Here is a 17,306-nt window from a genome sequence, read left to right on the forward strand (position 1 = left end):
CTTGGGGGGAACAATAAACTACGATTAATCGCACCTTGCTGCGTTTTTCTGGCACTAGAGGGCGCTATAGACAAGCGTATCCCCGTGAAGTCTCCCATCTTTGACTCTTATAAGGTACTTTTAAAAAATTATACTTACACTTTTAATCACACATTTTAATTGCTGTTTTTTAATTACAAAGAGTTGCAAAGTTGAAGTTTATTTGAAGCCGGAGTGTCACACTCTTTCTTTTGTCTGATCTGAAGTGGGGTTGGTAGGTCGATAATCAAAGGAGCTTGCAAAGAAAAGCGTCTGGACTTCTTTAAGTTGCTTGAAGACGTTTCACCTCTCATCCGAGAAGCTTCTTCAGTTCTAAGGTCAAAGGTCAAAGAACTGAAGAAGCTTCTCGGATGAGAGGTGAAACGTCTTCAAGCAACTTAAAGAAGTCCAGACGCTTTTCTTTGCAAGCTCCTTTGACTACGATGACCTGGATGACTGAGAACCTTCACAGACACGTAGGTCGATAATAACTTGCCTGACTTTAAAGGACAATTATTTTATTTTAAAAAATTCCATTTAACTAAACCAAACACTTTAAAGTACAGACGAACAGTCTGGAAAAAAAATACACTGACAATTTTTTGAAGTAAACAACTAATGTGTTGTAGTCTTTATGACAATTTTAGCAGGCATGATGTTAACAATGCAATTAATTGAAAAATATGGTAAATGGACTGGTTCTTATATAGCGCTTTTCCACTCTTCTGAGCACTCAAAGCGCTTTACACAACTTGTGCATTCACCCATTCACACAAGCACAACTGACATTCACACTCCGATGAATGCATCGGAGAGCAATTTCGGGTTAGTATCTTGCCCAAGGATATTTGGCATGCAGACTAGGGGAAGCCGGGAATTGAACCACCAACCTTCCGATCAGTAGATGACCTGCTCTACCACCTGAGTTACAGCCACCCAAATAGTTATAGATTTTACGCTTTAGCACACACAAAGAGCCATGTAGTGGAACTATAATAATAACTTTTATATTACCAAGAAATTATTAACACTGACTTATTAACGTATTAACTTATTAATGTGCTGTTTATGCAATAAGAAACCACTGAGATGAAGCTACTTCCGGCTGCTCCCTCTTCTTCACGAGGGGTAACAGGGGGTATCTCTGCATGTTTGATTTGGCACTGGATGGCCTTCCTGATCCAACACCAAAGGACAGTTGACCACAGAGAAATTATTGCTAAAATTATAACTGTATAATCACTGTGAGAGATATTAGATGTTTGATTTGAATTTTTGCTAACAAACTAAGAATTGCTGTTTGGGGAGATGCATGTCAGAGTCCATGTTATTGTGATTATGACCTTTAGATCTCTGCATGGACAAACACCAGCATACATCAGAGAACATTTACACCCATAGGTCCCCAGAGGTCTCTGAGGTCATGTGATCAGGTCCTTGTGTATCATCCAAGGCTGAAAACTAAAGCAGACAGTGCTTTTGCAACAGTTGCTCCAAGACTCTGAAACTCCTTCTGAGCTTGGGGATCTTTGGGTTTGATGAACGCTTTCAAAAACAGATAAAAACTCATTTTTTTTAGACTTTTTGTTTTTCAGTTTTTCAGCATTTTGTTGTGAAGCCCTTTGTGATGTTTTTCTTGAAATGTGTTATACAAATAAAACTTTCTTACTTACAGTTTATTAATTATACCTGAACAACAAGTTAAATAAAAAAAAAAAAATCAACATCTAAATGCCGATAATTAAATTTGATTCCCAGATAAACAGCTTGTTGAGGAGTCACTGTTGTGGTTTGTGAACTCCTCACATTCCTGAGGGCAGAGAGCCTCCTCCCCACTTCACGCTTCAGCCGACTGCATGAAAGAGCTATCCTATACACCACACAGCTGTTCACAGAGCCAGGAGGGGTCAAGCAGAGCAGAGCATGCAAGTCTTTGCTGTGGGAAAACATGCATGACTATCAATAGCAACAGACAGTGGTCTAATAGGAAATCATGAAATTTTAGCTGATATGGATCTTAAAGTAAATAAACGTGTGCTTAATAACCTGCTTCCCTCTGTAGGAGCTCGGCTCACATTTCAGCAATGTGTAGAAAAGGGATTAAAGCTATCATACCTTTGATTGTGTGACAGAAATGGGTTTCACTAACCTGATTTGTTAGATCCCTCCTTTCTAAATAAAAGCCTCTGTAGCTGGTGAAATGTGCATTTTATTTCTTTTATTTGAGATTAATTACATTTTTATTATTAAAAAGGCCAATATCAGACATTTCCAGGTTTGGTACTTTGATGGAGGTTATGAGAGAGTTCAGAAAGAGCATGCTGGGCTAAAGTTTGTTCAGCTGGATCAGTGTCTGCTGACTAGAAGTGTTCAGTGCCCTACAAATTTCCCCCATGACCGAAAGTGATTTAGTATCTGCTATTCCATTTTCACTCAGCCAACCTCTGCTTTTTTTCTCCACTAGTGTCATTAACCCCCACCCCCCACTAGGAAAACAGTATCCAGAGTGGCTATCTTGTTTTATACTGAGTAATAACTGAGTCAGCACTGGAACAGCCAAGGTGCACGGCACAGCAATCAGCTCACAGGCAAAGCCAAGCATTAATGACTAGTTTCTTCTTTGCATTCCTGTCCAAGTTTTCACTCACCGCCTCTTTCAGTCAGCCACCACACTCCCTCCCTCTCTGTGTATCACACTCCACCTCACTCTGCCATTCCCCCGCTGTGCAGTTCTCAAACAAATTACTCTCTATCGCTATCTCTGCAAGCGTGCCCTGTGGAGTCAGTTGTGTCCGTGTGTGGAAAAGTTGGAGCCGTGCCGTTTTAAAATGAGGAAAGAGAGCAGGTGGATTCGGTGGATCAAGTGGATTGTGATTGTGACAGTTTTGTTCGTGCTGGGCTTCTGCATAGGTAAGCTCGTAAAGCCAACCCTAGCTTTATCTGTATACTGATTGATATTGCCTGCGTGCTTTTCTGTTCCTTTTTAATGAAGTCTCTAATGCTATTGGGGGAACAACAGCATAGCTGTCCTGGTATTAATGAAGAAACCAGAGAGAGTTAATTAAATGACTTAAATAAATACACTGCTTAAGGAGATAAAGCTTTTTTTTGTTTTGTTTTTGTGAATTTGTCTAAAATGATTAATGTGAACTGTTAAAGTACTTAGTGCCCTTCGTGATGGCACAGTTTGAAGAGCTTGAGTGTCACCATACTGACAGATTTCACGTCTTTGTGCTCACAGCAGGTTAACACTCACTCCATAAACCCAACGAACCTTACAATATAACATTGGCAACCTTTTGTCAAGCACCAATACAACCAGTATAGTCCATCTATAGCCTTCTATTTCCTCTTTAAACTAACAATTTTAAACACATAACAGTGTGTGTGGTAACAATTCGCTTCTTAAGAGAAGTGATGCCGTTACAACTCACTCAATGCTTGTTTGTGCTCTATTTGTCTATGTGTAGGCTGGTTTGCAAAGCCTTCAAACACACAAAACCACACGGATTCCAGCCATTACCTGAAGGATTTTTTGGAGGAAATGAAGGCAGATAAGATCAGAGAACATCTCAGGTAAAAAGTGATCACCAGTATACTAAATCTGTTGTGTAAATCTGTTTTGCAGTGGTCTCTGTTGACTTTTTGACCCCCTCTGCTCCAATGTTTGTAGTCACACAGCAGTGCTAGTCATGGCGCTGACATCCCACTGACTCACCCAAATCTAACATGGTGTGCCAGGTGGTTTGTTGAGACCTCTGAGGACTCCAGCAAAGTGTACTGAAATCATGCTGGATACTAAATACTTAGTTTTTTATTGTGAAGTCTAGTTTTGATCCAAAGAACCTGAAGGTGAACTATAGCAACATGAACTGTTTCAGTTGAGTGAAAACATCTGGGCATGTGCATCATGTTGCGTTCAAGTGAAATCATGTATCAGCCTTGAATGCATGTAATAATTTTCTTTACATTTATTTTTTATGTATTCAGTTCAAGGTGCTATTCTTCACATAACAGTGCCACTGTAACCATCAGCATCCTCTCCACAGGAAATTTACACAACTCCCTCACCTGGCAGGCACAGAGCAGAACCTGAAGTATGCGGAGCAGATCATGAAAGAGTGGCAGATGTTTGGAATAGACTCAGTGGAGATGGTGCCATATGATGTCCTCTTGTCCTATCCCAATGAGTCACAACCAAATTACATCTCAATTGTTGATCACCTTGGCAATGAGGTACAGTGTGCTGGAAAAATGTGTACTGAAAGTGCATGTTGATGCAACATTGATTCAAAAAGACAGCATGCAAATTGTTGTGCAACCTTTCTATATGATGCATACCTCCCCAAACCTCTACTTGTGTCTGGTGCAATATTTCTGTTTTTATAGCATTAGGATGGAAGTCATAGTCATTTCATTTCATAGTCTGTAAAACAACCATTTTCATGTCTTGTGTTCAGATAGTGGAACCACTTTGGATTCATTTGTACTTCACACAGTGGGACACATTTAGTGACACTAATCCATTTCACCACCTCAAGAATAAAAAGCCTCTTGTGATTTTCCCATGCATTTGAACGTTCAGACCTCTTACTACTTCTCACTGTATCTGGAGAGGTAACAAAGTTGCTGACTGCATGTAGAAAAGACACACAGTAACATATTACTTCAACCCCCCTCTCCTCTCCTCCCCCACCCTTCTGATAGTCTTCACCACAGAAATGCAAGACTTAGTTGTTTGAGTCCAAGGTCCTTTTAAGGTCTCGGTGTGAGATAAACCTCTGTGAGTGTCTGATAATGATACAACACAGAAAAACAGTATTGGTGCACTGTTGTATATCAGCTGGTTTGGATGCATTAAGGAGTTTAAAAGCAATCAGAGCAGCTAAATGTCTGAAGCCTGGAAATTATTTCAGGAAGTCAGATTGAGCTTGTACGACAGAGGTGCTTCACACCATAACAAGCAGGAGTCGTGTGGTCCTGTGCTCTATATACATAAGGACCCAAAAGCGTCCAGTTTATACTGTCATCCTTTATTTTCTGCTGTTGGTGTATTTGCTTATGGTTTACATCAAAGGGAGGCTTCTGCTTCTGTGTTGGTTAACTCTGCTCTTTTTTAGATGCTTTGCAATCTAGTCCAGACAACCATTGTCGTGTGTTTTTACTTTTTGACAAGATCAAAGCTGAGTTCACAGCTGACCAGCTTCTGATGGAAGCGAGGAAAGAGTTTCCTCAGCTGTTCTAATCCAGTTTAGTTCAGCCTCGTCTGTCTTTACTCTCTCAGGTTTTTAACACTTCCTTGGCTGAGCCGGTTCCACAGGGTTATGAAGATATTTCCAACATCGTACCTCCATACAGTGCTTTTTCTGCCAAAGGACAGCCTGAGGTAAACAAACATGTGTACACACGAACAATTATAATATTAAAACAGGCACCCGAGGCCTTTGCTTCTCCTTTGTTTCTCTTCAGGGGGACCTGGTGTATGTCAACTATGGTCGCACAGAAGACTTTTCTCAGTTACAAAGGGAGATGGGCATCAATGTGACAGGGAAGATTGTCATTGTCAGATATGGAAAAATATTCAGAGGCAATAAGGTAAGAAAAGTGTTTTCCTGGTAAATTTCAAAATATGCCAAAAATGTTTAAATTTTCATTCATCTTTAAGCGATTAATGCACTCTGTCAGCGTCACATCAGTCATCTGATTATGTGATGACTGGTTGAGAAGAAACATGACACTTTTTCTTCAAAATAACCCACAGCTCCCTCTCTGCCTCTCACCCTGTCTGTCTGCCAGGTGAAGAACGCCGTGTTAGCCAGAGCAAAAGGGATCATTATGTTCTCAGACCCAGCAGATTACTGGGCTGATGGAATCCAGGTGGGAATTTTAAAAAGCCACGATGCAGTGACAATATCTACAAACAACTGCAATTAATTTGTGATTAACCTTTTCTTGAAATCACAGTCTGACCACTGGCACGTCAGGACAAAAATGTAAGAATTAGCATTTTAGAATTTGTTTACTTGCAGCCCTACCCCGACGGCTGGAACCTACCTGGCAGAGGAGTTCAGAGAGGAAATGTTCTCAACCTGAATGGAGCAGGAGACCCGCTCACACCAGGGTACCCTGCTAAAGGTGGGCGCTGCCATGCGCTAGAGTCTGTACTCTCATCATGAGCATGGATGTCATAGTAATTTGGGGCTTTTAATGATTTCTTTGAAGCACCTTTAATGACTTTAAAGAAGAAGAATTAGGTATACAAGTTTTAAGTGATCTTGAATTTTTCTCTAATTCACACAGTTACTCAAACTTTCACGTACAGGGTCAGAAGTATTTAATATATTAACTGTTGCGTAAGTTGGACCCTAACTAGAAACTTTTGGTAGCCATCAACAAGTTTCTGCCATATTTATGACTGGATAATTGACCACTCTCTTATCAGAACTGATCAAGTTCAGTTAAATTTGTTGTTTTTCTTGTATGGGCTATGCTTAAAGGCAGAGTCTGTGCCAAGAAATCAACCAATATCGAGCCAGAATTACACCAGAAAGTTGTTGATGGCCACCAAACGCATCTGGTTGAGGAACAACTTGCTAAGAAACATTTAACCAAATATTAGTGGGGATGTACAGTATATATACTTTTGACCCTATGTGTATAATTTGAGTTTATGATTAGATTAGATTAGATTAGAAAAATCCAAGATATTTTAAAACTTGTGCACATAGTTCTTTTTTGTTAACAGTTCAAAGAAATCATTCAAAGCCCCAAATTACCATAATATTTATGCCCATGAAGACTATAAGTAAACTTCTGACCACTATTCTACATAGAGTTTACCTAACAACATAGTTTCCTCTCCTGCAGAATACACCTACAGATTCAGCCCAGAGGATGGAGTAGGACTTCCCAAAATCCCTGTGCATCCAATTGGCTTCCACGACGCTTTTCGTCTTCTGAAGTATGAATTTTTTTTTTTCCATTTCAAACACTTGGTAATAATGACCAATTTATTAGAGCATTGTTTTCACTTTCACTTCCATCTGGAGTTTAAGGTAACAAATGATACATTTCACTGGAGGCCCCTGGATGACATTGCTAGTGAATTTGTAAATAATTTTTCATGTTACAGTAACATGGGAGGAGAGATTCCACCCAACAATTGGAAGGGAGCTCTGAACGTCTCCTATAGGATTGGTCCAGGCTTTACAGATGAATTTAAGAGCCAGTAAGTTCTTGTCTAAAGCTTAAATCCTTCACATTTTCATACTAAACCCCTTTCCTCTCCCGCTGGCTGTTCTTCCTCTGCCACTTCAGTCCAGTCTCCAGTCTGTTTTTAGTGTTTGTCTCTTCTTTTTGTTGCTCTTGTTCACATTCTGTGACCCAGTGGCATCAAGCCAACTGAAATACAATGGAGGCCTTTGTACCGCCTGTGTGTGAGAGACATAACTAAATGCACACAACAAATCAAATCAGCTGTTCCTAGCAGACCAAAATTTTGAGCTGCAGTTTAAAGTTGTTCTGAGGCCATTCATTATAAAACAAACTTAAATAATAGCATTTTGTGTGTGTTGAAACTTATACCCCAGGCATGATCCCCAGGTTTTTGCACCAGTAATTTCCTGTTAAATTATTTTGGTCTGTTTGTGTCTTAATACCTTTGCATGTATCACTCATTCCTCAATCTGCCTCTCTCAGGAAGGTGCGTATGAACATCCACACTAACAACCAGGTAACCAGAATCTACAACGTCATTGGAAAGATTAGAGGAGCTCAGGAGCCAGGTACCAGAAACCCTTCATTCTGCATCACACAATTAGCATTGACGTGCAGACCGCAGCGTGGATACACAAACAAATTCGATGTCTGCATACAGTACGATATATAGGAATGAAAATACAGCTTGACTTTTGTTTGTCTGTTCAGAGACATTAAAACAGTGACTTAGTGTCTTTTTTATTTAACATCTCTTGCTACATGTGCTGTTGGTGGGTTTGTGTAGACAGGTATGTGATTCTCGGAGGGCACCGCGATGCCTGGGTGTTTGGAGGAATCGATCCCATGTCTGGCGCAGCAGTGGTCCATGAAACTGTCAGGAGTGCTGGCAGGCTGCTAAGTACAGGTATGATTTTCCCAGTGAGTGAATGAAATAATTACTGTATTAATACTCAGGATTCATTGACATCTGTTTGTGTGTGTAGGCTGGAGGCCAAGGAGGACTATAATATTTGCCAGCTGGGATGCAGAGGAGTTTGGACTGCTGGGATCTACAGAATGGGCAGAGGTACCGTATATGCAAATGTACACACACTATATTTAAAACACACAGAATTATCTCACTTCACTCTTCTCGTCAGGATAATGCCAGGCTTCTGCAGGAGAGAGCTGTGGCCTACATCAATGCAGACTCTGCAATAGAGGGTGAGAATGCTTTTCTGTTGAAAAAATGACTTAGTGCCAGGTTGTTTCTGGTTTTATTTGTATGTGTAAATGTCTTTTTAAACTCCAGGTATGTACACTCTGAGGGTTGACTGCACTCCATCACTGCATACTTTGGTGTATGACATCACGAAGCAGGTGGACAGATTTAAACTACCACAGATCTGAGTATATGATGCTTGTCCAAGCATCTTCTTCTGTCGACCCTGAGGTCATCTGTTTTCATGTTTTGGAGCAGATACCCAGTCCAGAAGAAGGAGAAGAGGGAGTATCTCTGTATAAGAGCTGGCATAAGAGGGACAACTGGACAAATGACCGTGATGCACCCAGGTAGAAAGCTACAAAGTTAGACAAAATAGGATAATAAGCATTATTATTAATAAGCAACAGTAAAAAATGTTGCCATTTGGGCACATTGTGTAAGACGCACTAACCGGCCAGAACAGGTATAGCAAATAAATGCATTTAGGCATGTAGACAACCTTCCAAAGCTTAAGTAACTTTGAATGTGGTGTGTTTGTTGGTGTCAGATGGGCTGGTCTGAGTATTTCAGAAACTGCTGATATACTGGGATTTTCCCACACAACCATCTCTAGGGTTTACAGAGGATGGTCCCAAAAAGAGAAAATATGTACTGGGCAGCAGTTCTCTGGGAGAAAGTGCCTTGTTGATTGCAGGGATCAGAGGCGAATGACTGCTTCCAGCTGACAGGAAGGCTACAGTTACTCAGAGCACCATTTTTTACAACCAAGGTATGCACAAGATTCACAATAAATGAATTCTTAATAAAGAAGATGGTCTACGGCAGCAGAAGACCACACCAGATGTGAGTCATGTTAGCTAACAACATGGGGTCACCAAAACTGGACAGTAGAAGATTGGAAGAATGTTTGCTGGTCAGATGAGTCTAAATTTAGCTGTTTGGATGGATGGTAGGGTCAGAAGTTGGTATTAAAAACATGAAATCATGGCTTGATTTGGCCTTTTGTGAACATTTCAGGCTGGTGATGATGTAATTATGTGGGGGACATTATTTTTCGCTTTGGGCTCTTCAGTACCAACAGAGCATCGTTTAAACACCACAGTCTACCTGAGTATTGTTTCTGATCATGCTAATAAAAAAAGGGATTCTGACGGTTGATTCCAGAAAGATAACACTCCATGTTAGAAAGCAACTTTTTCTGAAGACAGAAGGTCAAACTGAGTACTTTGCAAAGTGTACCTTATAAAATGTCCAACGAGTGCATATGCATTCTACTTAAAAGCCGTATCTATTCAGTCTAGTCTTTTAGTGTTTGTAAGTTAGCTTTAACCTCCTAGGACCACATATGTGGACATCACATTTTTGGTTGTCTAGACCAAAATACAAAATTTTGCAGTACAAGGGCCTGATATCCATTTACGAGGACATTATGCTGCTTCTGTTTTATCAAAATTTAAAACAAATATCCTCATTTGTGGCTCTCATTTTTCTTAGAAACAAAAATCAGGTTAAAAAAATCTGCTGATTCTTTGTTTTTACATACATTGGGTCCCAATATGCCCAAATTAAAAAAAAAAATGCATGCCATGGAAGAGTTTGGGTCTTAGGAGGTTAAGTTAAATTTTGAATATGAGGCGTCTCACTCATTTTTCATTTATATGGCTCAATCCTGGTGTTTCGTAGGATCAGTAAACTTGGGTCAGGCAGTGATTTCGAGGCCTATTTTATCCGTCTGGGAATTGCTTCAGGCAGAGCTCGATACACCAAGAACACGGTGAGACATGCTGCACTCCCACATTTATCCATATAGTTATTTGTTTTTACCACAATTAAGGTACACTCAAAAAAATAACTCTTTAAATGAACATAAAAAAATCATGGAAAGAATTTCCACGTGATTAAATTGCTTTATTTTAGCATTATGCAATTCTGTTACTCCAACTTAATGCACTCAAGTTGGATCAACTTAATTAAAGATTGATGAATCAACGTATTTACTGCATTTTGATCCAATATATTTTAATAGTGTTGATCCAACTTAAAGAGTTTTGTTCCAACTCAATTCAGTAGGTTTTCTCCAACTAATTTACTAAATTTGGTCCCAGCTTAAGTTAATTGAGTTGAACCAACTCATACAAATTAAGTTATTCCAACACAAGTCTTTAATGCTAATAGAAAGCAATTTAATCACGTGGAAATTCTTTCCATGATTATTTTAAGTTAATTTAAAGAGTAATTTTTTGGAGCATTTAACAAAGTCTAGAGTCTGGTTAACATACATTTCACTATTACATCTAAAAGGTAAATAAAAATTTGTCATACACATCTTTTTGTTTTCTCCAATTTATTGAATTTATAGCAAATTTCACATAATGTATAAAGAATACATGAAATGCAAGTACAAGTTACATAACAGAAAAAAAGTAGTGGACAAAGTGGAAAGTTAACCTGTTAAAACAATTTTTTAACAACAATGAATGGCTGAAGCAGGTGATTTTTCGATGACCAATACAACTACTTTGAAGGTCAACAGATGCACTTTCAAAAAAGAAAATATCTGCAATTATTTTAGGTTCATGGTCCAGATACATGGTGTAGCTGTTGTAATGGGAACATTTCTCAACGAGAAAATAGTGTTTTGAGAACCTGTACTTTGTGTGCTGTTGGATAGTTCGTGTGCATCTAATTCCATAAGAATCTTCTGCAGGACCTCAAAGGTGTACCTGAGTTCCAGAGGGTAGCTCAGGTTCAGTGAATAGACCAGACCAAGCAACATTGTCACTGCAAAAACTACATTGCCCAACTCACCCATCACTTCCACCCCCTCTAGAACAATCACAACATCCTGAGGGTCATCGCCAGGCTCCGCACCCTCTGACCGAATGACACAGATTCCAAAGACTGTCTCTGCTATGGCAGTGGCGATGCTTTTTATCAACTTCCTGTGACAATAAAACAAACAAAAAAAAGATAATGATTTCTCACTAATGTCCATTGCAAACAGTTTTAAAAGTAAATATCTGTTTTACATTAATGTAAAATACCTAAAAGCTTTATTCATTCAAGCCTTATAATAATGTAAATGTAATCAAAAATGACTGCCCGATATTTTTCCTGACTCATGAGAAGTTCATTCAATACCTCAACAATGTCCTGTCTTTCAAAATCTTGTGATAGGGGTGACTGTGGCACAGGAGGTAGAGCAAGTTGTCTACTGGTTTAATCCCTGGCTTCTCTAATCTGATACTAAAACTATCAATGGGTAACATACTGAACCCCAAGTTGCTCCTGATACATCCATTGAAGTGTAAATGTTACATAAAAATCTTGTATGAATGTGTGTATGAATGAGGTTATTATAATGATATTATAATAATGATAGTATAAAACACTCAAGAATGGTGTGTGTAGTATCCAGTGAGAAACTTAAAGCTCTTACTTTTCCTATTTTAAAAGGTATTTTTTACAGCCACCGGTAATTTATAGGAAAACCCCATCCCCTGAAACTTTTTGTATGTAGTTCAAGCTTATCTTTGATCATCTCCTTAGTTAAGGATACAGGCAAGTTAACATACCAGGTAATTCTTCACCAGCTTCTCAGGATCTTCATTCAGGTACACGCAAAGACCTTTGGCGATGTATTCTCTTCTGATTTCAACAGCATCAGTCTTTATACACAGAGGGGGAAAAAAACAAATATATACGGAAATCCATCTCAACGACCTAGCAGTGGGATTAAAGAGCTTTTAGTTGAATTACCAGGAATTTGTGAGAAATACAGAGGCTATTGTTTTACGGTCTTAATCTTTTCAAATAGTATTTATGCATTTTAGACAAGTCTGTCATTTTAATATTGTTTTGTAATTTGTGTATTAATTTAATCATGCCATACCCCCAATTCAAGAAAGTTTAGATGATGTGTACATAAAATCAGAATGCAATGTTTTCTTGGTCTCAAAACTATATGTCACCTACAAATGAATATATTACATTTTTAACATGGGAATGTGATAATTTTTAAGAAAAATATTAGCTCACCATGAATTTGATGAACTGGCCTGCCAGCTCTCCAGACCTTTCACCACCTGATAAGATTAAACATTTATTATCTTTACAGGAGGGAACTGCAAGTCTCCAAGTTTATTAAGTAGAAAAATATTAAATTTCAAAAAAATTAAAAAACAGGAAAACATATCTGTTCATGTTTTGTCTTTCCTCCTCAGTGTACTAAAAACACATAAATTGTTAAATAAACCACTGTCCATCAGTTGCAACTTACAAACTTACAAATTTCAACAACCCACACGTAAAATGTAAATTTATCACAACAGTCTCTGTGGTAGAGCCAAACTAGCTTATGTGCAGAGGTTAAGTTATAAACAATATCTATATTTGGAGTAGCTAAGTCTTTCATATTAGGCTATCATGCTAGCATGACATTGTGCTATATTCTTGCACTAACGTGTTAGCTAGCTAGAATGGCATAAACAAACAGATTTTTTTTTTAAAAAACAAAAAAACAAATGTGAATAAATAGAACTGAAAAGAATCGACAAACTAATGATACCTTTGTGCAAAAAGTATTTTCATCAAGATGGATGAAGATAGATTCACTCTTACCTTTCCAAGATGACCGTGAAGCAAACCATGTGCTTTCCTGCCTCTTGTTGTTTAGAATCTCACGTGATCTTGTGATATCGCGAGTCTTTAAGGCAGCTAACCACTCTTGTTAGATTTTATCATGTCATATCAACAAGAATAAATTTAAGAGGCGCTAAGTTGGTAAATTTCTTGTAGATCTTATATGATTTTATTACGTTCACCTTAGAAACATAAATTCATTGTGTTCAAATTACATGTTAGAGTGTTGTAAATGCAATAACCACCAAATTTCACTTTTTTGAGTGTATATGGCTATGTGCTTTTGCTGTATTCATAGTGTAAGCGTTTGTATATCCAGAGTTCTTTATATTTGCATTTTTATTTTCTACTACAATGTAAATCTACTGTGTTTTATTCAAGATCGATGTTATTGAAAGTTTGGCTTTACCAAAGGGTGGAGTATCTTAGTGAGAATAAGAGGTGACTGAAGGGTCTTTATTGTAGAGGTTAAGTAACTGTGAGCAAGCATGGACTCATGGTGAAGTATTTTATGTGTCTATTCAGAAAACAGAGCGCTACAGTAGCTATCCAGTCTATCACAGTGTGTATGAAACCTTCGAGATCGTGGAGAAGTTCTACGACCCCTCGTTTAAGAGGCTTCAGGCGGTGGCCCAGGTGAGAGGTGCACTCATCTTCCTGTTGGCTGACTCCCAGCTGCTCCCTCTGGATGTTAATGAGTATGCAGATTCACTGAGGAAATATGCACAGAGCATAGCACAGCTGGCCCAGAAGAACTTAGTGGAAATGGAGATGTATAAGGTGTCATTTGGTGAGTTATGGTCACTGTTAATACAATAATGTCATGACCCAAAGATTGCAGAAGTGCTGTCACAGTATATGTGGTGCACACTTTTTAATTGTATCTATTTTCTCTAGATTCCCTCTTTTCTGCAGTCGAGAACTTCACTGTTGCAGCCAGGGATTTCCACGAGCGCCTTCAGACTCTCAACAAAGCGGAGTACGAATTGTGTTTAACGTGTTAAAAATTTCAGGCGTCTTAATCAAAAGCTTCACTATACTTTTCTGCATGTTTCTACTGTATACAGTCCTTGAAATGTGTCTTGAGACTTGACATGTAGTGAAATTCAGATGGAGGTGTAATAGTATTTTTTTGTATGTGCAGTCCTCTTCAGCTACGAATCATGAATGATCAGCTTATGTACTTGGAGAGAGCCTTTATAGACCCTCTGGGCTTACCTGGCAGACCTTTCTACAGGTTAGTTTCTCACAAACACACAAAAAACATTTTTCTATTTTTTTGCATTGTTTTACAGCTACACCTCAGTATACTGCCCATTAGTTAGCAGCATGGACTGAGTTAGCATTATTATGAGCAGTAAGATTGATCTAGATTAATTCATTTTTTTTAAATTTCACAAATTTTGCAAAACATGTCTGTAGCATTGTATTATTCTTTGAGAATACCTGGGCAGGTGGAGGCAATGCTCTGGGGAGGAGAGGAATGATGGGGAAGATTTAAGCATGTAGTGAAAGAGGACATGCAGTGAGGTGGTGTGACAGATGAGGATACTAGAGATGGAGGCAGAAGGAGGCAGATGATCTGCTGTTGTCACCCCTAAAGGGAGCAGCCAAAAGAAGATTTCTTAAAACTAATACATCACAAAGCAGTAGTCTATGCAGTAGCAACGTTTTTAAATTGCAGCTTCTCAAGATTGAGCAGCCTTGTTAGTGTTGTCACCACCTTACTGTGGCTGCTTAGAACAGAATGATTTATTTCTTTGGTTTACATTTACAAGGCATAACATGTGAAACTACGAAGCATTAAATTGAGAAAACAGCTATTATGAGAAAAGTGTAACAGTCATTGCATCTCATTGGGCTTTCTGGGATGTCCACTTCACCCTCTATTTCTGTGAATTTAAACATAGTGCAGCTCAGCTCTATGGTTTACCGATCCAGTCTCAAAGTACACTTTGGGATGGGCTCCTATGTCATATGAGTCTCCAATAAAACACTTGTGCTACTGGGTACCTCACAAGACAGATAATCTTTAAAACTGCTTCGTCTGTGGTCCTTGTCACTGAATATATTCTGTATCTATGCTGTACATTAGAAAATTTCACTCTTTTCTAAATGTGATATTTTAAACCCAAGACTAGCCAAGTTTACCTTGGTTTAGTCATCCTATGTGTGCATTTAACAGTAAAAAGAAAATGCTAAATGGCACAAATACTGTGTAGTAGTTTCTAGATTTTTTAGAAGTATTTATAAATTCTGTCATGTGATGTTTTCGTGCAGACAGCTGTCACTCTTTTTTATAAACATTCATAATTATATTTTAATAATTACACGATAACTACAGTGTCCTTCAGACTCTTGGCTCCTGAAACAAATTTTAAATATTATTTTGATCCTTTTAAACTGTATGCATGACTGCTTCTCAGATTTATACATTTGAAAACACAGCTGACTGTGAGAGGCAGTAGATGTCAAGACTCTTGTCCTCTTTACTTGTTCCCACTCTTGAACTTCTTTTTTTCAAAAATAGCACCCATGTATTTCTCTTGAAATACCAGTGAGTGCATTCCCCTAACGATACACTTCCATTTAATTCATCTGTTCTATTTTCAGGCACGTGATTTTTGCTCCCAGCAGCCACAATAAATATGCAGGGGAGTCTTTCCCTGGGATCTATGATGCTTTATTTGACATTCAGAACTCAGCTGACCCAGCAAAGGCCTGGGAGGAAGTCAAGCGTCAGATCAGCATAGCAGCTTTCACTGTCCACGCTGCTGCCATGACCCTCACACCGCCTGCATGAAGACAATATAAAAATGTGTAATTAATTTGACAATTATAAGATCTCCAGTTCAACACACATGGGAATCCATGTTTATCTGGATGTTTTCCAGAACACCTAGACCTGCAGAACAATGTGAAATGCTTCATCAAAGCTTGAGAAATCTTTGTACTTTTTCAGGTTTCTGTTTTATGATGTGGCTCCACAAATAAATCTGTTTTTTTAATGTTTTGTAATAATATTTGTGATTACAAGTCCACTCAACTCTTCACATGTGGGCACAAAGATCACTGATTTTAGTTATGCACGCAGATTTTTTTGACAAATTTACTCAAATGAAAGGTACACAGCAAAGTTTATTGCATGATAAAATGATCTCATGTTGTGGAAACACTGTCAAACATTTATCCTATGTTTAAAACGCTGAGCTGTCAAAGTTATGACATACAAGGGATGACATTACGAGGCAATGAAGCCCAGACATTCGAACAGTTGTAAAAAAAAAAAAAAAAAGCTTAAGTGACAATCAGGAAAAGTTACAGTGTAAAGGCAAAAATATGACAATAATTTCACAAATAATAATATAAAATATAATCCATACAGTTAGGGTGAATAAATCTGATACTGTGTTAACTGGAAACAACATTGGTGTTCTTACACTCATAAATATCTTTTGTGACTTCTTTGTGTGATTTTTGTATAAGGACACCTAAAGAGAATGCACAGAAATAACACATGAATTCCATATTGTGGAGGCTGACAACAACACATACTCATTAGAGAAAAATGTCTTGATGCATGCTCAATCATCCAGGTAAGGAAATCCGGTGGGAGAAACATTTTGAGTCACTTATCCAAGTGACTTGATAAGTGACTTATCAAGTCACTTGGATAAGTGACTCGAAACTTATCCAAGTGACTTGAAATGTTTCTGCCACTGAAAACGCTAAATCCAGATGAACAGAATCAATCTTTTTGGGATTAGAGAAAAATATCAAAGAGATAACTTAAGACTAAAATTGATTCATCCATGTGGCTAGATAAATAAGCTGCCTAACCACAGTTATATCCCTTAAGCCTTGATTAAAGCTACAGTACATTGCCAGTGTTAGTGCAAGGTTTGAGGTTTCATCTGTTTACTTTTAATAAAAGGTCTGACATTAAACATTTGATTTAAAAGGAGGTCAAGTGAAAGAAATCAGATTTGCCACAGTGACACTACTGAAGGGAAGGACAGACACACAGGCGACAAAAGACTAAAGAGGGGAACAAGCTGGAAGTGAGCTCTGAGTGTCCTATGTGTGATTGGTGTCCTCCTGTTCCTGATTCTGTGGCAGGGAGGGCAGGTCCAGACGGGCCCATGTGATTGGTTCAGCCTTCTTAAGAGACACCTCCATCTTAGAAGCCAACAGGTTCACCGCACTGTTTTTTTTTACCTCCACA

The 17,306-nt window shown here is 38.4% G+C and overlaps 1 protein-coding gene and 1 long non-coding RNA gene across 2 annotated transcripts; one reads left to right on the forward strand and one right to left on the reverse strand.

Moving 5' to 3' along the window:
- The first annotated feature begins 2,694 nt into the window (after window positions 1-2,694).
- Window positions 2,695-16,530, forward strand: naalad2 (N-acetylated alpha-linked acidic dipeptidase 2). The gene is made up of 20 exons (XM_080890059.1): window positions 2,695-2,928; window positions 3,489-3,594; window positions 4,068-4,254; window positions 5,303-5,404; window positions 5,488-5,613; window positions 5,815-5,895; window positions 6,048-6,153; window positions 6,886-6,979; window positions 7,151-7,246; window positions 7,717-7,802; window positions 8,021-8,140; window positions 8,220-8,302; window positions 8,376-8,439; window positions 8,528-8,595; window positions 8,696-8,787; window positions 10,124-10,214; window positions 13,607-13,871; window positions 13,979-14,060; window positions 14,226-14,318; window positions 15,695-16,530. Exons 1-20 carry the CDS (start codon window positions 2,847-2,849, stop codon window positions 15,882-15,884), a joined length of 2,214 nt encoding a protein of 737 aa, XP_080746185.1. The 5' UTR covers window positions 2,695-2,846; the 3' UTR covers window positions 15,885-16,530.
- Window positions 10,221-13,598, reverse strand: LOC308401711. The gene is made up of 3 exons (XR_013972596.1): window positions 12,479-13,598; window positions 12,016-12,108; window positions 10,221-11,382 (listed from the first exon to the last, which is right to left on the reverse strand). It is a non-coding gene; the product is annotated as an uncharacterized lncRNA (long non-coding RNA).
- Window positions 16,531-17,306: the final 776 nt, after the last annotated feature.

Source organism: Rhamphochromis sp. 'chilingali' (genome assembly GCF_963969265.1).
Source record: "Rhamphochromis sp. 'chilingali' genome assembly, chromosome: 8".
Taxonomy (NCBI): domain Eukaryota; kingdom Metazoa; phylum Chordata; class Actinopteri; order Cichliformes; family Cichlidae; genus Rhamphochromis; species Rhamphochromis sp. 'chilingali'.